This window comes from Nycticebus coucang, chromosome 8 (assembly GCF_027406575.1).
Source record: "Nycticebus coucang isolate mNycCou1 chromosome 8, mNycCou1.pri, whole genome shotgun sequence".
Taxonomy (NCBI): domain Eukaryota; kingdom Metazoa; phylum Chordata; class Mammalia; order Primates; family Lorisidae; genus Nycticebus; species Nycticebus coucang.
In genome coordinates, this window is record NC_069787.1 from 84452603 (window position 1) to 84479883 (window position 27281).

General features: G+C 45.0%; 1 protein-coding gene across 2 annotated transcripts; it reads right to left on the reverse strand.

Moving 5' to 3' along the window:
• Window positions 1-1429: 1429 nt before the first annotated feature.
• Window positions 1430-21596, reverse strand: CX3CR1 (C-X3-C motif chemokine receptor 1). 2 transcript variants are annotated; one of them, XM_053599713.1, is made up of 3 exons: window positions 21530-21583; window positions 8533-8949; window positions 1430-5203 (listed from the first exon to the last, which is right to left on the reverse strand). In XM_053599713.1, the coding sequence occupies exons 2-3, from the start codon at window positions 8626-8628 to the stop codon at window positions 4127-4129; spliced, it is 1173 nt and encodes a 390-aa protein (XP_053455688.1). In that variant the 5' UTR covers window positions 8629-8949; window positions 21530-21583; the 3' UTR covers window positions 1430-4126. The 2 variants fall into 2 exon arrangements, with proteins under 2 accessions (XP_053455688.1, XP_053455689.1); XM_053599714.1 differs by lacking the exon at window positions 8533-8949 and having other exon boundaries at window positions 21530-21596.
• Between the last annotated feature and the right edge of the window lie 5685 nt (window positions 21597-27281).

Sequence of the window (27281 nt, forward strand, 5' to 3'; positions counted from 1 at the left end):
AAACTTTTGGGCTTAAGCGATTCTCTTGCCTCAGCCTCCCAAGTAGCTGGAACTACAGGTACCTGCCACAAGGCCCAGTTATTTTTGTTGCAGTTGTCATTGTTGTTTAGCAGGCCTGGGCCAGGCTCAAACCCACTAGCCTCAGTGTATGTGGCTGGTGCCCTACTCAGTGAGCTGTGGGTGCCAAGCCCCTGCAGACTTTCTTTCTGGGCTTTCTCTGTTACTAACCTGTGCTTTACTGTCAGAGGCTGCACTGATCTGATTCTCATCAGGACGAAAAAGGAGGTGGCAGACGGTGAATGAGTGAAGATCTGCCTCTTGCAATAATTCAGTGTGGGATCTTCGGCCAGCCTCTGGCTTCTCAGGGCCTCCCTCCCCTTGCCTACAAAGTATGAGATTGGACCCAGTTGTCTCTGCCACTCAAACATCTGTGGTTTTGGGACTAAGAACAGCAACAAGGCAGGAAAAAGATAGTATGAGTTTCCTCACTGGGAAAAGCTCAATTTAATAACAATGAGAAAAAAATAAAAATAAGTCACCACCATTCATTTGAGCTTGCTTTTTCCAGGTCTGTATTGTAAACTTTGTGGTAGAAATCTGATAGAGCCACTACTAGATGTGTCCCAGGTGGAATCTGCTTTTATCTTTCTTTTTCTTTTCTTTTCTTTCTTTCTTTCTTTCTTTTTTTTTGTTTTGAGGCAGACTCTCACTATGCTGCCCTCGGTAGGGTGCTGTGGCATCACAGCTCAGGGCAACCTCAAACTCTTGAGCTTAAGCGATTCTCTTGCCTCAGCTTCCCAAGTAGCTGGGACGATAGGGGACTGCCACAATGCCTGGCTATTTTTTGTTGCAGTTGTCATTGTTGTTTAGCAGGCCCAGACCAGGTTTGAACCCTCCAGCCTCAGTGCATGTGGCTGGCACTGTAACCACTGCACTATGGGCGCCAAGCCAATCTATTTTTCTGATGAGGAAACCAAGCCTCAGAGATGTGAAGTAACTTGCCCATGGATGCGGAGTTAATATGTTAGGACTCATCACAAATCTTTCTGCCTCAGGAGTTCACCATCTCTCTCTCTGCGTTAGGGAAGCCCAGAGTTCAGAAGCCAAAATGTGTCTGATCTGACTGTGCTCTGAGGGCCAACTGTCTTTTTCAAATTTGCCTTCCTTTATTTAGTCACCAACATGCTTGCCATTCAATGAATGGCTTTATTTTTTCCCTGTTTTGTCCTATTTAGCAAAAAAGAATGAATAAATGACTCTAGCAGTGTTTTTTCAACCCTTTTTTAATCTCATGGCACACTTGAACCTATAGTTAAACTTCCGTGGCACCCTTAATTATGTTGATTTTTAAAGAAAGAGGAAAAAAATAATATACTTACTATGCTTTGAACTTCTTTCAAAAATAATTTAATTCATGATCTTTAAAATTTTTCATGGCACACCTGAGATCCTCTTAAAAATCACTTTACTATAGGCTTATGATGACACAAATTTGGTTTTCTTCTAGAAATGAAAATATTTTTCTATTTTTATTTCTCAAGCCAAAAGAATTATTTCCTGCTTCCTGAAAGTCCAGAAACAGGTTACACTTTTAGAAGTTTCCAGGTTCAATAATTGGAATATGGAGCAGGTAAAAATGAAGCGACCTTGGGAACATCCCGAGGAGAATCACCTCCTCCATTTGTGGTTTCAGCCCTCACCCACAGCCAGAGCCCCAGCTGCAGAAGGTTCTTACCACTCACTCTGCTTCCAGTGCCTTTCAACAGTCACACAAAGTTTTCTCTCATCCCAAGATCCTCATGCTCTTGCACACTCCTTTACACATGCCATTCCCTAAGCCTGGAATGCCCTTCTTCTTCTTTGCCTGGAGAACTCCTTTCTCCTACAGATTCTCATCAAAAGTCACTGTTCGTGGGACCACTTAATGCAAAGCATGCTTATTGGTTCACTTCCCTGTTCTGCATTTAAAAGTTTAATCATTGAGGGCAAAAGCCTGGTCTCATCATCTTTGGAATAGCTCTTGATCTGAGCTCTCAGGTTGCATATAATATTTGCTAAATTAAGGTTCTGTAATCTGTATGTATCAAAAGCTACAAAGTTCCTATGCCCTTTGACCCAGTTACCTGCATGGAATTTGTCCCAAGGAATTATTGAACAGGAGGAAAGAAATCACGCAGATGAAAGTGTTATAAAATATGTATTTGCTATATGTTTGAAACAAGTTAAATGTTTATCAACAGAGTAATGATGAGTAAATTATGGTAACTGATCTTTAAGGATTAATGATTCATTCACTCATTCATTAAACAAATATATAGACGGCCAGGAGTGTATCAGAAATACAGCCGTGAATCAGACATTACATCTGCCTTCCATGAATACACAATATGGCAGGATCTTCTAAAATGATAATAAAACTACAAAGAAACAGGGAGCTATTTGGGGTCTAATGCTAAGAGAGAAAAAAGCAGATTACCGAACTGTACATTATGATTGCAGCTATAAACAAGTGAAAGTGAAAACGAAGTCTGTATGGGTAAATGCAGGAATAATAATATTCCTGTGGTTAGATTATGAATGACATTGTCTTTAGCATTATTGCAATTGTTTTTCAGGCTTTAAAGTTGTATGTGGGTTATCTCAAATGTTTCTGAAAAAGAAAGCCTCTCCAATGGCCCTAGCTTCTCTGGTTGGCAGTAGCATGAATGATTTTTTTTTTTTTCCCCACATGAGTAGGGGTTTGCCATGAGGCAATCAGGAGGAAATACTCCAAGCAATCCAGGAGAACTGGGTTAGGGAAAGCCATCAATCTGTAGACTTAGGAGTGCTCTTTGGGTGCCATAATAGGACGTCTGTGTCCAGGTTACATCATACAGCAGAATTTGCAGGTTGCTCAGAATTTGCAAGTTCCATCAGAGCCTCCACTTAGGCACAGTACAATGGTGGCAGGTGTGGGGAACGCTGAAGTCTAGGAACCATGACAAGAGGGTTGTGACCTGGAAGAGTTTATAGTGGTTTTTCATGCTAGAAAGGACGCTCCCTAAGTAAAAGGTACCATTATCCCCCTTCTACAGATGTAGAAGGTTGGTTGGCCCCCAAGCTGCCCAGTGTATAAGTAAAAGAGTTGGGGTTGAAATCCATCACTCCTCACTTTGGGGCAGGGCTTTTTCTATTTTTCTCCCAGGCCTGAGAGCAGGCAGAGATACATGAGGTCACATGGAAAAGACCTGGCTGATAGGATGGCTGGTGTCTCTTGGGAAGAGGGAGACAATGAGGGATTTGTTGGTGAAGCCTCATGATGGAGGGTTCCGGAAGCCAAGCATTTAAATTTGGACTTGATGCAGTGGGCAATGGGGAGCCCTGGTAGATTTGGAGACACAATAGAAGTGGGCTTATTGATGAGGGGGCTGGCAGTGGGTGCTGGCTGGTGTGATTGGGGGAGAGGCTGGGTCAGGAACATGGTAAGGATGGTGTGCAGCTTTTGTCCTGTCTGATCAGAATAATACCCACCCTTCCAACTTCTTGCAAATATGTCTTCTTGTACTTCTAACTGTGAGATTTAACTGAAACCGCCTTCTTAGGCATCCCTTCCCTATGGATACCACCATCTGGTCTAGGCGTGGGCACCTGATACAAACTTGGCCATTTCTTGCATGGAAAAACCCTTCCCTATGAATTTTGATCTTGGGTCCAACAAGTCATGGGCATCAGTCTTTCTCTGGTAATAAAGCTATGTTATGCGAGAGATCTGTTACTAAAGATTTGAGGGCCAGAGAGAGGAAATTCTAGCTAGGGTCAAGCCTTGCTTTCTACTCACCTTGAAGGTTCAGCCACCCCTTTGCCCATGTCACAGTATGAACACTATTTGCCACCACCACCCCCAAACTAATCTGGCTTGAATTTTGGTCATTTGTAAATATAAACAAAAAAGCCCTGACTTTTGGTGTAAAAGATATGTCTCTCTTTAGCATTCAAATTTTTGAGCATAATTCTCAAAAAACTCTAGGCACTGGGCCCACCATTTCTTGCATGTAAGAAACAACAAAATAAAAACCACATCCTCATTATTCAGTGTCAGATTCAGGAACTTTGGGTTCTCTGTAGAGACAAGGCCTTGAGGATCCATTCAGAGAAGGAGGGATCCATCTCCATCACTCGTGTAGTAAGTAAAATTGCTGCTCAGAACACTTCCCTGCCTGCTCCTTTGTGATTCAGATGGGGAGAAACTGACATGGACTGAACGGCCACAGAAGATAGCCAGGCATTTCCCATACAGGTGGTAAAGGTATCTTCTGAACTTCTCTCCAGCAAATGCATAGATGAGGGGATTGAGACAACAGTGGCTAAGTGCAACTGTCTCAGTCACACTGAGGGCCAACTTTATATCCCTCCTTGTGTCACAACTGGGAAAGAAGTCGTAGAGCTTGAGTGTCTCCAGGAAAATCATAACATTGTAGGGTGTCCAGAAGAGGAAAAACACGATGACCACCAGAAAGATCAGTTTGATGGCTTTAGCTTTCTTGTGGTTTTTACAGGCAAACAGTGTCTGGATGATTCTGAAGTAGCAGTAACTCATAATCAGCAGAGGGAGCAGGAAGCCAAGAAAATTTGCTTCCACGTTACGGAGCACAGGCCAGATTTCCTGAAGGACCTCAGGGTAGTCACCAAGGCATTCATTTTCTGTTTGCTTTGTGAACATGAACTGGGGTGTTGCCACGAAAATGGCTGCCGCCCAGACGCTGAGGCTGATGGTGATGCTGTGTTGCACAGTTCGGTTGTTCATGGAGTTGGCGGCCAGGACAATGGCGAAGTACCGATCGATGCTGATGATGGTGATGAAGAATATGCCTCCAAAAAAGCCAATGAAGAAGAAGGCAGTGGTGAGTTTGCACACAGCATTGTGGAAGCCTTCCTCACTTATCATATAGTGAGTCCAGAAGGGCAAGGTGGCAACAAAGAGCAGATCAGACAGGGCGAGGTTCAGGAGGTAAATGTCGGTAATGCTCTTGGGCTTTCTGCTGTTGGTGAGGGCAAACACCACCAACATATTTCCCACTAGGCCAAAGGCAAAGATGAGGGAGTAGAATGTGGACAGGAAGACAATCCCAAAGGCCACAACGTCCCCAATGTAACAGACTTCAGCAGACTCATCGTACTCAAAGTTTTCCAAAGATTCAGTAGACAGGTTGGCCATGGCAAGGGCCTGTATCAGAAGGTAAAACAAGTAACACTGTTAGTTCTCAGAGGAACACAGGTGGAATTCTGACTGGCCCCACACATAGGCAGGCGGGAAGAAACTAACATTTGATGCACGTTTTCCAACTTCACACATGCGGTCTTGTCTAATTCCCACAACAGTCTTATGATGGAGGCTGCAACAGACTCCTTTGACAAGAGAGGCATCCAGGTACCCGAGAGGCTTAATGGCTTACCCAAAGCCACACAGGAATGGCTTAGAGAACATTTGTATCTCGCTTTTTTGAAGCTTAAGATAAATCTCTCTCCCTCTTTTTTTTTTTTTAACTTTAAAAAGTCTCTCCAGAAGGTAACTAGCTTGATCAAAGTGTAGATGGGGGAGAGAGGACCACAGGCAGGAGGCGTGGGTGGGATGGTGGGGTGCAGCCATAATTCATACCTCCCATCAACCTGTCCCCAAGGTGACTCTCCACCCTCTCCCTTTATTTCCATTTTCTCCATCTTCTGTCTCCTTATTTCTCCTCCATGAAGCTAGGCCTGGAAAAGAGATCTCAGAACTGGTCAGAGCTGACCAATATCCAGAAGCTTTTATCTTTTTTTTTTAAATAAGTGAAAGCACCACTGACCATAGATTATGCAATAAAATTTCCTGCATTTGGGGAAATCTCAGGGGTCAGCACATCGGGGATGCGATGGATGAGCCTCTCCCTGGGAAAGCCACCTTTGTAATCATTGTTTCTTCCCCACGGCAGGGAGCTATTTCTTTTCTTCTTCCTCTTGGAACCAACAAGTCCTTCTCTTCTTTAGTGGGGATCAGAGTCATACATAAAGTGACTCACTTGTTTTGGGTTGTCCAGGACTTGCTGGTTTTAGACCTGCGAGTCTCTGATCAGAAACCCCTCAGTCCCAAGCAAACCAGGATGGGTGGTCATCCTACAGCCCTAAGTGAAGAGAAGGTGCTGCCACCGTCAGGCGCTCTGCAGTCACAGAAGGGGTGGGCTCTGCATCCAATGTGGGGTGGGCTCTGCATCCAATGTGGGGTGGGCTCACGTAGCCTGCTGGGCTGGGCCCCAGTTCCTGATTTACCCAATGGTCACCAACATTGGGCTTCATTTTGGCCTCCCATTATCTATCACCTGTTTCCTTCTGAGCAGGAATTGAAAAATAAGACATTTTCATACAGGTTGGGAAGTAAAGCTTGCCCCACTCCCTGCTTTTTTCCAGCTGGGACGCACAGGCCACTTACTCTAGCACCAGCCGAGAGGCAGCCCTTTGCTCATCTGAGAACCTCCTCCTCACCCTTGTGATGCCACAGACAGGCTCCTCAGGAACTCTGAGTGTGCTCAGAGCTTGCCTCCTGGTTGACACTGCCTCCCTTCTCACCACAACTTAAACAAAACTCACACTTTAACCAAGGGAAATTTCCATGCTTCCCTAAACCATTTCCATGATGGTTTTACCCAAGCAGTGTCTGGCCAGGGTGAGGCCCCCTCCCCAGCCAGGCTGTTGCCTCCCTCTTCCCAGACTCTGCTCTGTGCCCTGCATCTCACACACCTTCTCCCACAGTGGAGGGGCCAGGCTGTCCCACCTGGGCCTGCTCAGGCTGGGAGGGAGTTCTCAAGCCTGGGGAACAGGCTTGTTTTCTTTGCATGAGGGAACCTCTGGCTATGACCATAACCAGCCAATCCTATGTAAATCGAATAGTATGAAATTGCTGACATACAAGGTTTGAGCCACATGAATGTCAGTTTGCTGTTACTCAAACTGATACAGGGGGAAACAGGAATCGCTACTCAGCACAGATGGCTTGTCGCAGAACATAATCTTTCCAGATGTGCTGCTATATAAGAACAGGGGTAGTCAAGTTCTTAGTGGTCCTATGTTAGGGACACTGGGCTAGCCACATGCTGCCTCCCATTTCTCCCTAGTAAAAAGAACTGGCAAAGCTGAACTCAAATGGAAGCCAAAGCCAGTAAAAATCAGTCTTCATCTCTCTGTGTCCGTGGTCTGCCCTTCAGGACAGTACCTTCTGTGGACTTGGGCATTCCTGAGATTGTCCTCTCTGGCTGAGTGACAGGTGAGCATGGAAGCTCTGACCCTGACGTTTGTCGTCTGCAGGACTGAGATCCATTCGTATGAGCTGTTCTAAGGGGAGCACCTGGAATAGGTTGTTGCATACAACAGGCAATTACTAAGCATTAGCTTTGTTTTCTGCATTATGTGAGGAAGCAGCAGCCCTCTGGACCTTTAGGTTCATCAAGGCTGCCTGTGGACTCAAATGTTTCCCCTCCACCCCGGGCATTATGGGACTTTGGTTGTTAAAAGTCAATTTACTTTTTTCCCCGGAAATGAAACGTGCTTTCTTTTCAAATTATTTGGGAGAAGGGGGAGTAAGCCACTCTTTATTTATTTATTATTTTTTGTTTTTGTTGAGACAGAGTCTCATTATGTCACCCTCAGTAGAGTGCTGTGGTGTCACAGCTCACAGCAATCTCAGACTCTTGGGCTTAAGCGATTCTCCTGCCTCAGCCTCCCAAGTAGCTGGGACTACAGACACCCACTACAACACCCAGCTATTTTTCTTGTTGCAGTTGTCATTGTTAGCTGGCCCAGGCTGAGTTTGAACCCACCAGTCTCGGTGTACGTGGCTGGTGCCCTACCTACTGAGCACGGGCGCCACCCTAGCTACTCTCATTGAGCTTTTACTAACCAGTCAGGCCCTGCATACATTGTCATCTATTTAATCCTCTCTGTGATTCTGAAAGAAAAGTTTCTTTTTAATTCACTGCTCTGCTGAATGGCTTAGCCTAAGGGGATATTTGTTGTTGTTGTTGTTGTTTGTTTGTTTTTTGGTTTATTTGTTTTGAGACAGAGTCTCAAGCTGTCACCCAAGATAGAATGACTTGGCGTCATAGCTCACAGCAACCTCCAACTCGCGCTCAAGCAATTCTCTTGTCTCAGTTTTTCTATTTTTAGAAGAGACAGGGGTGGCGTGCGGGGTGTCTCACTTTTGCTCAGGCTGGTCTCGAACTTGTGAGCTCAAGCAATCCACCTGCCAGGGCAGAGTGCTAGGGTTACAGGTGTGAGCCACCACGCCCTAAGGGGATATTTGTGACAAGAGGAAAAGGAAGACTGGTACAAGCGTGTGGAGAAAGCAGAGATAAAAACAAGTAATGGATTGCCTGGCTGAGTGGCAGGGGCATCTCACATCCAGCCCCTCACCTTGCTGGGTGCCTGGGCTCAGGGCTGCCATACACACAGGGACACCTTCTCTAATGTGCACCAAGACTCCAAATAAGCCAGAGGTGATCCTGGTTGGAGAGGCTTGGCGCTCACCCAGAAAATACTCATGAGGTACCCACGGCACAGGCTCAGCATGGCAGGGGGCTCACAGAAAGAGAGCACAGTCTTAGCCATGAAGGAGCTTAACATCTGAGCAGGGAAATTCACACAGACTAAGATTTTGCTGAAGACAGGATGGTAGAAGTGGGTCAATTTATCCTCTGCAGATGGGATGCAATTTCAGATACCACTGTGGGAGGGATGACTTTGCCTGGCTGGTAGTGATACTTCTTCATTGAGAGCCAAGTGGCCAGTCATGGGCATCAGTCTGTTTTGGGACCCGTCCCTGCCATGCAGAGGGTGGAGGAACGGCAGCACTCAGCAGCCTTCATCCTGGCTCTCTTCTGGTGTAGTGTCCCCAGCAAAGGCCCCAGAGTTGTCCCAGTGTACACTGATAGTCATTGCAGCAAGCTGGAAATATAAATAAAGGGAAACAACTCCTAATGTCTGTCAGTAGGGACAGGTCAAAGTACAATAAATCTAATTCATGGAATACCAAACACCTGCTTCATTCTACATATTTTGTTACGAAACAATTTAATAAATGAAAAGAGCTTGCTGAGGCACCAAGTACTGTATTTTGTAGAAAAGAATTATGTGTGTATGTGTGTGTTTTGTATAAGGTTTAAATATCTCTGGAGAGACACAACTATCTCTGGAGAGAAGTTCTGGAGACTAGAGGATGGAGAGAAAGAGACATAGTTTCCATGTGGAGTTTTTTATAATATGCACATATTACTTATTTTGAAAAAATATCAATTAATTTATTTGGGCTTTTAAAAATAAAAATAGACAAAATATAGTATGAGTTATATGAAAAACTGAAATAAAGAAGTAACCTAGTCACAAGCACACTATACTTGCTCAGTAAGTGGTAGCTGATACATACAAGCATTATCTTTGCTTTATGGGCAGGTAGATGTGCTCAGAGAGGGTAAGTAACTTGCTCAAGGCCACACAGATTGTATGTGGCAGGGCTGTAACTTGGGCCCAGAGGTGTCCAGCCTCAGCACCTTTTTTTTTTTAAACTTAGCGTTACAGCTCTCCCTCAATTCCTTCTCCCAAGGCTAAAAGTTCCTAAGAGAAGAACCACATCTTTTTAGTAAGCCAGGGTTCAATGGAATTACAGGCTTGGCACAGAGTCAACGCCACCATATGAATATTTGCAAGAGGATAAATATTGTTTCCTCCTCCTTCTTCTAAAGAGTACCATGAGAGTAGTGCTAACAGCACCCCATTAACTGCTCTGCTCCTGTGGGTGCTCCGAGGGCACAGAAGGGTACAATCTGATCACAAGCCAGGGGCCCTGGAGCTCTGAGAACTTGGTAGGTGCCTGGTGTGTTGACTGGATGAGTGAATGAAAAGCCTAGCAGAGCAAGAAAAGAGATGCAGCAGCCTCGCAGCATGGAGCCTCACAGACTCCACCAGCTCAGGCCCACCAGCTCTCCAGTAAGAAGACGGCTTGGAAGCTAAAACCTCTCACCTTGGCTAGGAACAGTGGCTCAGGCCTAAACCCTAGCACTCTGGGAGGCCACGAGGGGCAAGAGTTTGAGGTCACAGCTACAAGGATGCCACTGCACAAGACAGAGTAAGACCCTGTCTCAAAACAAAACAAAACAAAACAAAACCCCAACCCCAGACCCTCTCATCTCAAGTAATCCTTTCCTGATTATGAAACAGATACTGTCATAACGCAGCCGCTCTGTCTTCTATTCAAATGTCAAGAATCAGTGTGAGTCATGGGCGGCATGGGGCTTTATCTGGCTGGAAAGGAACTTGTAGTCTGCATACTCAAGCCAGTTCAAACCTTCCTTTAGGAGCCAAAAGTCACACCCTGGTGACAGTGCCATTCCTGTCAGACTTCTGATACCGGAGGACATCTCCTTCAGCCAAATATTCCACTGAACTTGATAGCTTTAGCAAGGGTACCTTTTTAGGAATGTTGGGCCTGAGCTGAGCAGATCTTTTATTTCTGGATCCTCTGAGATTTTCAAGGTTTGGGAGAAGGGGTCTCCTGGCAGCAGATGGGAGTGTGGCCTGCCTTGGGGCGTGGCCCTGAGGGGAGGTCACAGGCCTGCCAGAGGTCTAATTAGCTTTCACCTTTGGCTGGTCATTGGGTTTCATTGGCCCCTGAGGACACCAGAAACCAAGAGTAAGAATCCAGTGAGATCACCCTTTGCAGCATCTGTTCAGCAAAGTTTCCTAGTGACAAAGGTGGGAAGAAGCAGCCTCAAGCTGCTGCAGGACTGTAAAGGCTCCATCAGCTGAGGCTGCACTTCACAACTAAGGGCAGTAGCCAGCAAGAACGTAAGTCTTCTCTGGGCCTCCTTGCCCTCTATTTAGTTATAGTCAACGTTTCTGAGCTGGAAGTTCGAGCTACACCTAGAAGCAGAGTTTTGAATGTGCGTATGTTTCATACTCAAGCAGAACTAAATTTTGTGTGCTCTGCTTTGTAGAATTCCTCACTCTCATCCACCGCCAACCCTGGTCTACTTCCTCTGGCCTCCTTCCTTTTCGCATGCCTGCTTACCTATTTTTTAACTCTTTTTTTGTTTGGGGGGAATCATCATTACCCATTGTTTACAACCAGTTTCCCTTTTCTGTACTTCCCTTCTCTTTGAGGTGCCCCAATCCGTTTTCTTCTTCTCCCCAACATCCTTTTTTATGTTGCTTTCCCCCTCTCTTTTGGCTTCACAACCAGCTCACTGTTTTCTAAATCCAGTGTTATCTTCTTTTAGTTTTTGTACCCTCCTGTTTATGGCTTTTTAGTAAACCCTTGAGTGAAGACTGGGCTTTGAGGTTCAGTCTAGTGCCAAGAAAATTGTGAGACTTAGGGGCGGCGCCTGTGGCTCAGTGAGTAGGGCACTGGCCCCATATACCGAGAGTGGTGGGTTCAAACATAGCTGGGCGTTGTGGCGGGCGCCTGTGGTCTCAGCTACTCGGGAGGCTGAGGCAAGAGAATCGTGGAAGCCCAGGAGTTAGAGGTTGCTGTGAGCCGTGTGACGCCACGGCACTCTACCCGAGGGCGGTAAAGTGAGACTCTGTCTCTACAAAAAAAAAAAAAAGAAAATCGTGAGACTTAATTTTTTTCTTTGTATCAAAGCAAAGTAGAGAATTGCTTGAACCTCAATCCAAACATTCCCCATGGGCATGCCATTGGGCTGTTTGCATTCCAGAATCTGGCTTACCCTCAAAAAGCCCCAGTTTAGAAGAAGAGGCAGCCAGTCCAGGGTGCCTGCTAAGTGTTACACTCCACACACAAGATCTCACTTAATTCTCTCCACAACTCCACATAGGAAATGATTATCCCCACTGTACAAACTGACCAAGAGAGGCTCAGAGACATTTGGTTAACTTATCCAAAGAAACAAAAGAGCCGGAATCTCAGCCCCAGATGAACCTCTTCATGAAGCCAGTGCTCTGCACCACTCAAGGGAAGAGGAATTTGAAGGATACCATGGGCCCCTTCTCTAAAACTAGAAATGAAAATGGTAGACTCAGGCTCCCTGAAAAGAAGCTGTTCCATGACACAGCCCTGAAGTGCTTCAGTTTCTCCCTTCTGGACTCAAAACCTAGTAGGCTAATCCTCAGGGACTGGCAAGTGGAAAATGGAAGGTGGGATTTTTAAATTTTTTTTTTTTGGAGTCTCACTACGTCACCCTTGGTAGAGTGCTGTGGCATTACAGCTCACAACAACCTCCAACTCTTGGACTTAAGCAAATCTCTTGCCTCAGCCTCCCAAGTAGCAGGGACTACAAGTGCCCACTACAACGTCCAGCTATTTTTCTGTTGCAGTTGTCATTGTTGTTTAGCTGGCCGGAGCTGGGCTCAAACCTGCCAGCCTCGGTGCATGTGGCTAGCACAGTAGCCACTGTGCTACAGGTGCCGAGCCAGGAAGGTGGGGTATTATTTGCCACCCTCTCTAGACATCATAGTTGGTCCTCACCTATGAGGACTACCAGCTGGCAGGAGTCCTCAAACTTTTTAAACAGGGGGCCAGTTCACTGTCCCTCAGATTGTTGGAGGGCCGGACTATAGTTTAAAAAAAAAACTATGAACAAATTCCTATGCACGCTGCACATATCTTATTTTGAAGTAAAAAAACAAAATGGGTACAAATACAATCACACCGCTGCCTGGGGCCCGCGGGCCATAGTTTGAGGACCCCTGACAGAGAATAAAAGGTCGAAGCTTGGGCTGCTAGCCTATTCCCTGTCTTCAGATGTATCATGGTCCTTCTAAGGGTCACATACTTCACAGGGGCCCACGCATTTCATGTATGAATGGCTGGGAGATGCTGGACAAGTCACTCCAGGTCTGCCTCAGTTTTCTGAAGTGTGAAATGAAAGCTCTGGACCAGAACACTTCTTTTCAATAAGAACCAAACACCCAAGGAAGCAGTCTAAAGGAGTAACATGAGTCCTAGGTTAGGAAAAGTATGTTCTAATGCCAACAGAATGTCTGTCGAGCACTCTGCCCAGGGAACTTGATGCTTCTGGGTCATTGCCTGTGAGTGCTCAGACGAGGTTCTGTTGGGAGATAGAGAGCTGGATTGGTTGACTTTGAGTCCTGACAAGTCTTGTTTACCTTGAACTGAATAGAAGGGTATCAGTCTGCTGCCATGCCCACACTCCTGGCTGTTTGGGAATCTAAGTTTTAATAGGCTCCGATACATTTTCCATTTATGATGATAGCCACTTTTATAACACCATCCCTTAGGATACAGAGAGAGCTAAGGCTGAAGGACAGATGGGGGAGTCTTAAATTCCACGCTAAGGAGCTATAGGGAAAAAATTTCCTCTTTCCCTGTGTAAGTACAGTGAGTGATTATCTATTCCTGTAGTAATGAGCCCATGTAAAACAGCATGGCCTGACCATGCACCAAGGTTTTTATATGGGCCAAATGCCTATCCACAACAAAATATAGCAATAGGAGAATCCTGTTGGGTTAATGAGTTGCCCTTTTATAAAATCTGCCATTATTTTGGGTTTGACACCTCTCCCTTCCCTTTCCTTTTCAAAGTCCTTTATGGTATTTATTTATTTCTGTCAAAGTAAACTGTGAAATTTTGAAAGGAAATGCTTTATAACTCTTTTCTAATAATTTAGAAAGAGACAGACTTGTTCACAATTCAATTATGAAATCAATTCATTCTGAGCATCTTTATCATATGATAGTATAAGGACAAATAAAAATTAAAAAGTACCTCATATTTTGCCATGTATGATACATACTTTTGGCCTAATTTTTTTTTTGACACAGAGTTTCACTTTGTCACCATTGGTAGAATACCGTGGCGTCATAGTTCACAGCAACCTCAAACTCTTGGGCTCAAGCAATTCTCTTGCCTCAGCCTCCCAAGTAGCTGGGACTACAGGCACCCACTACAATGCTCGGCTATTTTCAGAGATGAGGTCTCACTCTGGCTCAGGCTGGTCTCAAAGCTGTAAACTCAGGCGATCTACTCACCTTGGCCTCCCAAAGTGCTAGGATTACAGACATGAGCCACTGCACTTGGCCTTTACTCAAATTTTTGAGCAAATAATTAGGATGTGCATTATTCATGGGTAGTATGGCTTGTGAGTGGGCCCCCTGGGGCCTCTGCACCTTCCTGCCTGGGCCTGGCAGGCACATAGGGTTCCATTCAGGGCACATAGGATCCTAGGAGCATCTAGTATCCAGTGGCAACAGCCTAGAGCAGCCTCCATCAAGTGCTGCAATCAGGGGAGAGGGTGGTGGTGGGGCTGGTGAGGTGGGCTAAGGGCCAGAAGCCAAGCCACATGCAGGGGACCAGGACCCCTGTGCAGGCTCCAAGGACCCACATGGCTTCCCACAGGCCAAGTGGCCTCAGAAGCTCCCACCCTGCCAGCCATGTGCGTGAGCGTCTCAGCCCTGGTCCCCAGTGTGGCTGGGAGGGAAGGACGGGGCAGCCTTCACAGAGTGGGTGGCTGCAGAAGGGCTGTGTAATCTGCACACTTACCAGGGGAGCATTAGCCCTTCACAGGTGTGTCTCTCTTAACTGAGAGCTGGCCACTTTCTCGAAGGGGCATTTTCCTGAAAGTCTGAGCCAAAAACGTGGGTGCATGTTATACATGGGAGCACATTATACCATAGCAAAATATGGTAAGAGGCCTAATTCTTATTATTGAAATAAGGGAAATTCTTCCCACTTCCTCTTTTCTTAGAGCATTTCTTTCAGAAAACTTGTGAAAGTAGTTTTTCCTCTCTTGGAATATAAATAAACCCTTTTGAAACTTGATAGGCCTTTTGTTGGCTTTATGGCCTAGGAAAGACTCAAGGACCTAAGCATCACCCCTTTGAAGTGCAGACTTCAAGGCCAGGGCTGTTTTATTTTGAATGGAGGGCTCAGGTACGCGGAGAGAGCCAAGGTTGAGAAAGCAAGAGAGGGGTAACAGAGGGGCCTCAAATTCCTCACTAAGGAACGATAAGAAATATAGAGACTCTGAAAATAGACACACAAAAAAAATTATTCTGAGTTCTTTCTAGCACACTCTTTGGGGCTATCTGCTCCTTTCATTGCCTGAGATAATTTACATTATTATTTTATAACTTGTAAAAAACTAATGGGAGTGCAAATAATTTTTGTTTGTAGAAATACAAATTGTGTCTGGTGGAGACGCACTGAATTAAGCAACCTATGGATAGAGACCAATTTTGTGTTTATTTGTAAATTCATTTCAGGATTTCCGAAAGCAGCTCTCACATGCTATTGCTGTGGCTATAGTTTGTTCATTCTCATTGGTGTAGGGGATTCCACTGTGTGAATAGTCCACAATTTACTGTCATTTCTACAACTGATGCATGTGTGAATGCTTTCAGTTTGGGGCTAGTTTGGACAATATTGCCATAAAATTTTTTGTGCATGTACATCTACAACATGGATACATTTTATTTTTGTTTTTTGTTGTTGTTGCAGTTTTTTGGCTGGGGCAGGGTTTGAACCTGCTACCTCTGGTATATGGGGCCGGTGACCTACTCCTTGAGCCACAGGCTCTGCCAACATGGATACATTTTAAAAATTCAATGCTGAGCCAAAGAAGTCAGACCAAAAAGTGGACCTAGGCCAGGCATGGTGGGTCACACCTGTAATTCCAGCACCTTAATAGGCTAAGGCAGGAAGATCATTTGTGCCCAGAAGTTCAAGACCAGCCTGGGCAACATAGCAAGACTTTATCTCTATAAAAAATTAAAAAATTACTCAGCCATGGTGGTACACACCTGTAGTCCCAGATGCTCAAGAGGCTGAGGCAGGAGAATTGTTTGAGCCCAGGAGGTCAGGATCAGCCTGAGCAATACAATGTAACCCATCTCAAAAAAAGAAAGAAAAAGTAAAAAGTGGGCCTCCTACATTAATCTAGGCATATGAAAATCAGAAATAGGCAAAGTTAAACCATACTCCTTAGATGTGCATATTTAGATTGGGTCAAATTATAAGGAAAAACAAGGACGCAATTATCATAGAAGTCAGACGTGGTTACTTGGGGGAAAGGAAGAGGTTGTGGTCAAGAAGACGGAGGCTTCTGGAGTACAAGCAAGGTTCTTTCCTCTGCCTCAGACAGTGATAATGAGGGAGATCTGTTTTCATATGTTGTTAATCTGGACACTGTTCTTTCATTTCAGTGCGTTGTATTTGACAATAAACATAGGTTTCAGAAAAAGAACAAGGGTAATCTGGAAAGATAATTAAAGAGATGTAGAAAATATTGGGGAAATGCTTTAGGACATTGGTTTGGACAGTGATTTATTGATTAAAACCTCCCGAAGCACAGGCAACTAAAGAAAAATGAGATAAACAGGATCACATCAAGCTAGAAAGCTTCTGCACAGCAAAGGAAACAATTAACAAAGAGAAGAGACAACCCACAGAATGGGAGAAAACATTTGCAAACTATCCATCTGACAAGCGACTAATAACTAGAATATGTAAGGAGTGCCAAAAAACAAATAGGAAAAAATCAGATTAAAAAGTGGGTGAAAGGAACATATTCTTCTTAGCAAAGTATCTCAGGAATGGAAGAAAAAGTATCCAATGTACTCAGCCCTACTATGAAGCTAAATTATAGCTTTCACATGAAGGCTATAGCCCAACTATAGCGCAAGACTATGGGGAAAGGGCCAAGGAAGGGGAAGGGAGGGGGGAGGTTTTGGTGGAGGGAGGGTAATGGATGGGGCCACATCTATGGTGCATCTTAGAATGGGTATAGGTGATTGCACTAATGTACACAGCTATGATTTAACAATAAAAATATAAAATAAAATAAAATAAAAAGAGTTTGCTGTGACCTATGACACCCGGGCACTCTAGGGCAACAGAGTGACATGGTCTCAAAAGAAAAAAAAAAAAAAAAAAGGAAAGAAATCTGAATTAAGAACCTAAAGGACATCTTGGCACCTGTGGCTCAAGCGGCTAAGGCTCAAGCCACATACACCTGAGCTGGTGGGTTCGAATCCAGCATGGGTCCGCCAAACAACAATTACAGCTGCAACCAAGAACTTAAAGGACTGGCTATATTCTTGTAATATGAACATGACTATCATGAATTAGCAATAGTTTTCATTGTGATTATATCTCTGTTTATTCTCTGAGGATTTAATTGCTTATTTTCCAAAATAAATAAATAAATAAATAAAAAGTGGGTGAAAGATCTGAATAGACATTTCTCAAAAGAAGACACACAAATGGCCAACAGTATATGAAAAAACGCTCAAGATCATTAGTCATCAGAGAAATGCAAAGCAAGACTATAATGAGATATCATCTCACCCAGTTAAAACAAATTTTTATCAAAGAGACAGACTATTATCAAGTAAACAACGAATACTGGTAAGGATGTGGAGAAAGGGGAACCCTCACACACTGTTGCTGGGAATGTAAATTAGTGCAACCACTATGGAGAACAATGTGGCGGTTCCTCAGAAAACTGAAATAGAACTACCACATGACCTAGCAATCCCACTGCTGGGTATATATCCAAAGGGGAGGAATTCCTGATATGGAAAAGACATGTACATTCCCATGTCTATTGCCGCATTGTTCACAATAGGCAAGATTTGGAATCAACCTAAGTGTTCAGCAGTGGATGAATGGATGAAGAAATTGTGCTGCATACATACATGTACACGATGGAATACTACACACTGCAAAAAGAATGAAATCCTTTTTGAAATTGAAACAACGTAGATGGAACTGGAGAACATTATGTTAAGTGAAATAAGCCAAGCACAGAAGACAAATCTTGTATGTTCTTACTTATATGTGAGAGCTAATTATTAAAAACAATTGATCTAATGGAGACAGAGAGTAGAATTATAGTTACCAGAGGCCAGAAAAGATAGCAAAGAGCAGGGATAAAAAGGGGGTGGTTAATGGGTGCAGAAATGTAGTTGGATACAATGAACGATATTTGATAGCATAACAAAGTGACTGTAATCAATAAGTTAGGGTACACTTTAAAATAACTATAAGAGTGAAATTGGAATGTTTCTTTCTTCTTCTTTTTTTTTTCTTTTTTAGAGACAGAGTCTCATTTTGTCGCCCTAGGTAGAGATCTGTGGTATCACAGCTCACAGCAACCTCCAGCTCTTGGGCTTAGGAAATTCTCTTGCCTCAGCCTCCCGAGTAGCTGGAACTACAGGCGCCCACCACAACACCTGGCTATCCGGGGCCGGGTTCGATCCTGCTACCCTCAATATATGGGGCCAATGCCCTACTCACTGAGCCACAGGCACAGCCCGGAATTGGAATGTTTCTAACACAAGGAAATAATAATACCTGAAGTAATGGGTACCCCAATTACCCTGATTTGACTAATCCATGGTGTATGCCAATATCAAAACATCACATATGCCCTAGAAAGATACACAATTATTACATACCCATAATAAGTAAAAATAAAATAGAAAAAAATAAAGAGATAAAATATAGTTTTTCTTTCCTGCCAAGCTTTATAATCTAAAATAGTTATACTTTGGCCAAACAAGAAGATGAGCTGGTTGAAATGCCAATGATGGGCAGATAGCTGTGAGAATCCCACCTGCATGGCAGCCAGCAGACTCAGCCCCCAACAAGGGCAGGCTGGATCTGATTGAGATTCAGCTGGAAGCCTCAACCTTCCTGTGGTGCTCCTGGGCAGTGGTGATGCAGGAGAGTGCAACTGCTTAGAATTCTTGGGGCTGTGCTGCTGGGAATCAGAACAAGTCCTCAGAAAAGTCAGCTATGATCTGGACTCTGTCATTCTATGACAGCCTCCTATGACTATGACCTGCTAGGAATCAGCAGTAGTTACCCTCCAGGTTCAGCTCATCTGTGACAGGTGCTGGTTCTGAACATCTTTGGTGCCTCAGATCCTGGGCAGGAGGTCTGTGATTTGGGAGGACCACACCTGACATTGGGTCTCTTCCACAGCTACTCAGGTGTGGAAGGTGTCTTCCACAGCTACTCAGGTGGGGTGTGTGGGGAAGGAGATAGAAATGGGTCCTGAGCTGGGTCAGCTCTCTTGTGGCCCTATAGCTCTGGGTCCCTCACCAGCTCATTCAATACTGGTCAGTGTTCTTCAGGTACCCAAACTTTCGGAGCCTCAGTTTCTTGAGCACCAAATATAGTCCAGGCAGTGTGGTTGGGACTTTACATATCATGGCCTAATCCTCACAGAAAGTCCATGTAAGGACTTTCCTTAGCTTCAAGGACTCTGGCTAATCTCCACTCTGAAAGCAAGAAAGGGACTTAGCAAGTGATGTGTACAGTCCTAAGTGCAGAGGCAGGACTTCGTTCCCAAGCCAAGCTGCCTCTGCCAGCCACCTGTGAAGTGGGGACATTTGGGGAGCAGGGTTGGGAGGTGGGTTTTATGAAATCTGGTGTGTGGCTAATAATAATGGGTGCTCCCTTTCTAGGGTGTGGTAAGCACCAGGTCAGCATGAGAGCTGAGAGGGATCACACTGAGACCAAGGCTGAGATGACCTCCTAGCCCACAGCCCTTTGTGAAAATAATCAAGCAGAGAAGAAGGTGAAAGACTCCACCTTGGCCCTTCAGAGCCCAATTTTCTTTTCTGGGACCCCCATCTCTAATCACTGCCCCCAACTCCCAATCCGCAGTGGTCCCCAAGGCTCAGCAGTGCAGTTCCCCCTCCCACCCACCTCCTCTCAGGAAGCCTAGGTCCCTTCACAGGGCCCTTGGGGCATGGATGACCTGCCTTGGAGCAGGGAAGGTTCTTTTTTTTTTTTACTCCTCACCCATATTTCAGTGTAATTTTTTTTTTTTTTTTTGAGACAGAGTCTCTCTATATTGCCCTGGGTAGAGTGCTATGGAATCACAGCTCACAGCAACCTCAAACTCTTGGGCTTAAGTGATTCTCTTGCTTCAGCCTCCCAAGTAGCTGGGACTACAGGCACCTGCCACAACACCCGGCTATTTTTTGGTTGTAGTTGTCTTGTTATTTGGCAAGCCCAGACTGGATTCAAACCTGCCAGCCAGCTCTAGTGTATGTGGCTGGCACCCTAGCCGCTGAGCTACAGGTGCTGAACCCAGCAGGGAAGGTTTTTACCCGCTTTCACATTGTTCAGTCTTCTTTCCTTTTGCCTGTTTTTTTCTAACTCAAGTTTTCTATTTCTAATATTTGAAAAATTTAAAAGAACCCCCCCTTTCTTGTTTTATGGGGAGGAGATGGGTGAAAGAATCCTAAACTTCTCATGCCTTTCTCTGGACTCAGCTGTAAACTCACAAAGCAGGGACTGAAGGTTCTGTGAGGCTGTGATTGCCAGACCCAGGGCAAGTACCGAAACATAAACTTCAGCCCCTCACAGGGGCCTCCGGTGTTTCTCCTCCTGTCTTGCATTCAAGATTTCTTCCTGAGAGTCATGTTTTCCAAAGACATAACCCTTTCTGGACCTGAGTGTCTTCACAATGGTTTTAACAACATGTGTCCACATTGAACATTGAATTTGTGCCAATTTATTAATTAAAATAGTTTTAATTATAAACACAATATGCGCCCATTATAAAAATTGTAGCTAGCACGAAAAAAGCATGGAAGAAAAAGGGAAAAAAAAGTCCCACAAAACTATCCACAATTCAACTTACTAGAATCAACCACAGCAGTCTTAGCTTTTCTCCATTTAATCTTATACATATTTTGTATTAAGTGCATTTTTATTTATATTAAAATGCAGATGCCATTTTCAAAACTATTATTACTTTTTTTTTTTAGAGACAGAGTCTCACTTCGTCACCCTCTGTAGAGTGCTGTAGTGTCACAGCTCACAGCAACCTCAAACTCCTGGGCCCAAGCGATTCTCTTGCCTCAGCCTCCTGAGTAGCTGGGACTACAGGCGCCCACCACAACACCCAACTATTTTTTTGTTACAGTTTGACTGGGGCTGGGTTCGAACCCACGACCCTTGGTATATGGAGCCAGCGTCCTACTCACTGAGCCATAGGCGCTGCCCTATTATTACATTTTTAAACATATATAAAAGCAGATACAACTCCCCCACCCCATTAGCCAGCCTCTACCACTATTAATTCATGGTCAATATTTCACATATTTCCCACTTCATGTCCATACTGGATTATTTAACTTAAACATTTAAGTCTCTAAAAGATTAAGAATGCTTTCCAAAAAATAAGCAACTTCAGTACTATTTCTCATCTTTAATTTCATCCTGATGTAATTTTATATCATGTCTTTTCTCAGTTAATGTCAAATTATGAACTTTTTTCATGTAATTACTAGTTTTCTCCTAAAATGTAATTACTAATGCTTCTGATGTTATTCCATTATGTTGGGTGGTATAAACCATCTAATCACTCACTATCTCCCACTCATCTACCCTCTTAGACACTTTTAGGCTGCAACATCCTCAGGAAAATGGTCTCCATTGTCCACCCAAGGCAAACCAGCATCATAACTCTCTTTGACCACTGTGCCCCACCTCACCCTGCAACAGGTGACCAGTGAATCCTCTGTGCCTACCTGGGGTGGACCTGGGAAGGGACCTCCACACTTTCCAGTCAGCTACCCTGTCCCACGCAGACTCTGGTGAGTATTTCCCTTTCCTTCTTTCTGAGGGCATTTTATTTGCAAGGTTAGCCAATAGTGTCTGGTTTCCTGTGAGGTAGACTATCTTTAGCTACTGTGGCAGGCAGGCTCAGAGGCTGAAGTCAGGCACCACAGGAGGAAGACAGGAACTCAGGGGCAGACTGAGGAGCTAGGGAATGAGGTAAGGGGGCTGTGCCCCCACCTCCACCTGGGCAGAGGGCCGGGGGCAGGCCTGTGGTCAGCTCAGCACAGCCAGACAGCCAGCTGTCATCAGTGGGGAGCCTCAGGCAGACTGTGAAGGCTCACGGGAACACATGGTATTCCCTGGATAGCATTAGGTGCAGACTGAAGGACAGCAGCCTTTCCTCCCAGTGTGGTCCAGGCCCTAGTAGCTCATGCAAATTACCTGCTGAATTAGAACCTGCATTCTAGTGAATTTCTGAGGGCATTGGCAGGCATGCAGGGTTTGAGAAGCACAGGTTCCAAAATCTCTAGGGAGAGCCTCCCGCCTGGCAGGTGCTTCATAAGTATTGTTCCTCACCTTCCTGCCCCTGTGTGTTCCATGGCTCCTTACACCCCTCAGACAAGCCCAAGTCACTTGACTGAGGGTGCACCTTTTCCCCAGGACCTGGCCCAGCCTCCTTTTCCCTCTCAGGCCCTCACCTACTCCCTGGCCGAGACAGTTTGGCCATCTGGCTGTATTGTACCTCTCAGCTGCCAGGCCTCACAGCCTTCCCATCACTCATCACTTGCCTGACCCATCCTCTCAGCAAATACTAATTCTGATGCATCTTGAGCTAGGACCAGGCCCATGGTGTGCCTTTCATACACCTTCATTAAATGGTGGGTGGCCTCTTTGAAGGTTCTCCTGGCTCCTTGCCGCCCATGTCTCAGCCTGTGCCCAGCATGCCTCAGCTCCAGTTGCTGTGGTCTTTGTGCACCCCTCCGTCCCCCTCTTTGCCTCCTCTGTCCCCGTCCTAGGTGTAGTACTGAACAGGACAGAGCTGATGTCTGGGGCTGCAGGCTCAGGCTGGGTGGCCTGTGCACAACTGAGGAAATCCACTGCCAGTCTCCTTTCTGTGTCTCCTTCTGGCCTTCATGTGCTTGGCTACCTCTTTTCCCTTTGGCCAGAAGGCCGCAGGGTGCATGCAGAGTCAAGCCCCTCTGACCCTGACCCTTTCTCATCCCCTCCACGACACATCTCTCAGCGTCCACTCAGCAGGCCAGCATGTCAGCCCCTCTCCCTGCTTCCAATTCCCCTGCTCCTTTGAGGACTCCTTTCTGGGACCCAGCCAAGATTCTCCTCTCTGCTGATCCCTGCTTTTCCAGGATAATCTCACCCAAAGTCAGTGAGCCCTTCTGTTGTCAAACCCTATGTCTTTGCCTCCATCCTGGGCCTGGGCAATGCCCACATCTATCCAACCTCCACTTTTGTCCTTCCTTTCATTACTGAGCCTATTGGTCCCTCTCCACCCAGAGCCAGAAAGGTCTTTCTGGAGCCCCAATTTGCCCACTTAAAAGCCTCTAAGGGTGCTCCTCATTCCCAGTTTAATACATGGCCCGGCCAGCGTGGCCTTAGCGTGCTCTGCCTTCTCACGTCCTGCTATGCTACCTGCCTCCTCTCCCCGCAGCGCACCATCTCCTGCCATCTCCTGGCCTGCGCACATGGCAGGTGCTTTTCCCTTCCCACCTCATCTGGCTGTCAGGTCTGGGGTGTGATTTTACCTTCCTTTGATTCTAACAAATTAATAAGCCATTACTGGCAGCAGACAGGTCTTCGTGCACTGCAAACATGAGCACAGTGTACTGTGTCAGGTCTCTTGCCCCCTCAAGTCCCATGGGGTGAAATCATGGGCCCAGATGGGCAGCTGTGTGTATTCTAGGCAGGGTGCATTATAGGAGAGGAACTCTGAGCTTGGGAGAGGTACCATTTTATACCAAGCAGTAAGATAGCCTGTTCTTTGGTCCTGAGGGAGATGTTACCTCATCCATCAAGGTACAAACCTTGCACCTTACAAGCTATGCAAACTCAACTCTGAGAACTGGACCAGGTGAAGAGCATTGGGGCTTTGTATTCTTGACACACTCATAGAGAGGAGAAGAGCTTCAGGAGCCTTCTCACTCACCTCAAGGAATCTCTAGCTCTGTGCTAGGAACTCTGTCTTCCCTGAACCCCTGCTCACCCCTGCCCAGTACTTTCACCCAGGGCAGCCTCATTCCTCAGAACCTGTCTTGGTTCCTCTTTCTGCCCAGTCCCTCTGGCTTAACCCTGTGCTGGAGCTGTCCTTTGTTCACAAGTTCTTGGCATCCTTTGTTTCCCTTTTAGCTGAGATAGTAAATGCAGATGACAGCTTGGGCAGAGAAAGAGGGTATGTCCGGCTGGCTTAAAAGCAAGAGCCCAGGCAGAGAGGCTGTGAGGATGGCAAGACAGCCTGGCCAGCGATGACTGGCAAGGACTGGCCCTTGGTTTGAGTAAAGCTTTATGGGAGTGGGGGAGACACGGCAAATGGAAGTGAGGACGTGATCCACCTGGAACACCTAACAGAGGTATTTCCACATGATATGATGGGCTCAGACAATTGTGCAGCACTGGACCTGTCCTAAGTCATGTGCTAAGTCCTCCACGTACCTGAACTTGTGTGGTCCCTTCCAGTGACCCCACAGAGCAGGTACTGTTATTGTCCTCGTTTTACACATAGGGAAATTGAGGCAAGGACCAGCTGTGTAACTCACTGGTCATACGGGGCTGTTTGGCAGGGTCAGGATTTTAATTTAGCTCTGAGGTTCCATGGTCTATGCCATGCATTATCACTGGGGTGATATTGCTTCCAATGTGATGAAAATTGGTTTTGGGGGGGTACTTGTGCTTTATACATAAAACACAGATATACATACAGTACATATGCAGACAGCATCTCTCTCTCTCTTTTTCTTTTCTCTGAGACACAGTCCCACTCTGTTGCCCAGGCTAGAGTGCTGTGGCATCAGCCTAGCTTACGGCAACCTCAAACTCCTGGGCTCAAGCAATCCTCTTGCCTCAGCCTCCCAAGTAGGGAGCACAGGCACCCACCAGAATAAATTTTTTCTATTTATTTATTTATTATCTATTTATTTTCTAATTTTTTCTATTTTTAGTAGAGCTGGGGTTTTCCTGTTTTTCTGGGGGGGGGGCGCATTTCCTCTTGCTCAGGCTGGTTTCAAACTCCTGAGCTCAAGGGATCCTCCCACCTCAGGCTCCCAGAGTGCTAGGATTACAGGGGTGTGCCACTACACCTGGCCTAAAATTCCATGGTGGGGGAACAATTAGGAATGTTCTGGGAATGTCTAAGAAGGCTCATTGGGGGTGATAATGAAAAAAGGGTGGTGAAATCCTTGTCTAATCTCTTAATCAGACCTCTCATGTGTAAAGCCTAAAGGTTAGAAAGTAACATGACAAAAGTGGCAGCTTCAGAAAAAAGAATCAGTGTGTGGATGTGAGGGACGCTGCTGGATAAAAGGGAAGGAAGTGATATATGTCAAGGGCTTCTCTATGCCAGGCCCTGTGCGAGGCGCAGTGCCCAGCATACCTCTTTTTTTATCTTCACCTCCCAGCCATAAATTATTATTTCCATTTTAGATGACGAGTTCGAGGCCACACAGCTGGAAAAGGGTCTCAAGTCAGGATTCAGGATTTGAACTTCCTGACTTCAAACACAGGTAGGAAACAGTGAGAAGGCAGCCATGGGAGAGGGTGGCAGAAGAGAGGAGAAAATTTGCTTAAGGAGAACGCAGACAATTATAATAGACAGCATATACTGAGGCCAAGTGGGGATCTAAAAGCTGTTTTGGCATTGACAAGTCAAAGCCACACACTGGGAGATTAGTTTCTTTTTCCTCTTTTCCCCATAACAGGAGGAAAAAATCAAGCAGGGAATTGGAACATTGGAGCAAAGTGCCACTTACTGACTCCTCCTGCCCTAATGTTTTTGTTTTAACATCATCTGTTGCAAGATTCTGTTCAACAGTGATAAAAAGCACTCCCCTTTTGGAACAATAGGTATCAGGACCTGGCAAGGAATTCCAGGAGTATTGGGGATAAAATATTTTAAGGCATTCTTCAACTATTCACTTTGCAATATTAAAAAAAAAATCTCGGGCGGCGCCTGTGACTCAGTGGGTAGGTAGCCAGCCCCATATACCAAGGATGGCGGGTTCGAGCCCGGCCCTGGCAAAACCTCAACAACAACAACAAAAATCGCCAGGTGTTGTAGCAGGCGCCTGTAGTCCCAGCTACTCGGGAGGCTGAGGCAAGAAAATCACCTAAGCCCAGGAGTTGGAGGTTGCTGTGAGCTGGTGCCATGGCACTCTACCGAGGGCAATAAAATGAGATTCTGTCTCTAAAAAAAAAAAAAGAAAAAGAAAAAAGAAAACTCCCCCCTCGCCAAAGATGGTATCTGTTCCCAATAAAGCAGAACTTACCAATCAAGAATAATAGTAAATGAATGAACTACAAACTCAAATTACAAAAATGTTTCCATTTTAGTCCTTTGAATTACAAGAGAACTTACAATTAATTGCTAAAATGTCTTTACATTGCTTGTTGATATTCTGGAGTGTCTGTTTTAAGAAATAAAGAAAATTCAAGAAAGAAATTAAAAAAATAATAGTCGTCTCTCATAATGTGCTGAAAGCAGCTTTTTCTATTATCACTGTACAGATAATATAATACCTGGGGCAATAAAATACAAGTACTCCTGGATCCCTACCAATTGATCAGATATTAAAAAACAGGCTGTCAGTTCAGCTAGCTGCCTTAGGTATAATGTACCTACAGGATACTCTTACATATGTGGCATCAATGACTATAGAAGTGACAGATAAATTTCCCAAACTATTGATTTCAAGAAGATCTTACATATTTCCGACTGCCATTCCAACAAAGGGCTTATAATGTAACATGAAGGTGGAGGCACAAATCCAAAGGGAGCCTAACAGTAGTTGGCACAGATGCAGCAGGTCCCCTGACCCTAAGAGACCAAAAATAGGGATACTATGGGCTCAACTTATACTAAGAATATAATTGGTCCACAAAACACGGGAGATTCTGGGTCCAGTGCAAGCCAAAGTAGCTCCTGATAAACTTCTTCAGTTGGACAAACCTAAACCAAGAATTTAAGACACCACAGATATACTTTTTAATCCTTCAGAGTCAACAATTCACCTGAACAGATTGACATTTTTTCAAAAGTACCCTACACATTACAAGGTACAAACATGGTAAAGACCATGAAAGAAACACCTGTCTACTTGCTTAGCATTTGGAATATATGAAATTAGCAGTTATTTGGTTGATGCTGTCAGTGAAAACTTGGACAATATGTGGGTACAAGTGAACATGGGTGAAACCAGATTAGAAAGTGTTGCTTGCTGGTTAACCTGTCCTATGGCAAGAAGCCCTTTCTTAGGCACCTTTATAGACTACTCTTTCATCACAAAAAAACCCAAAGTAAGTACAAATACAAACACAAAAAACTCGCTATGTTAAGATAATCTATATATTATTCAGACCCAGTTTATGATCTACTTAATTCTAAGACAGAATATCAATGGTTATTTCCATTCATACCAGCTGCCAAAAGAATCTGTTATGAGTAAATCACAATTACATTCTCATCCATGTCTGAAGGTAATGAACTTTCTGGGTCTG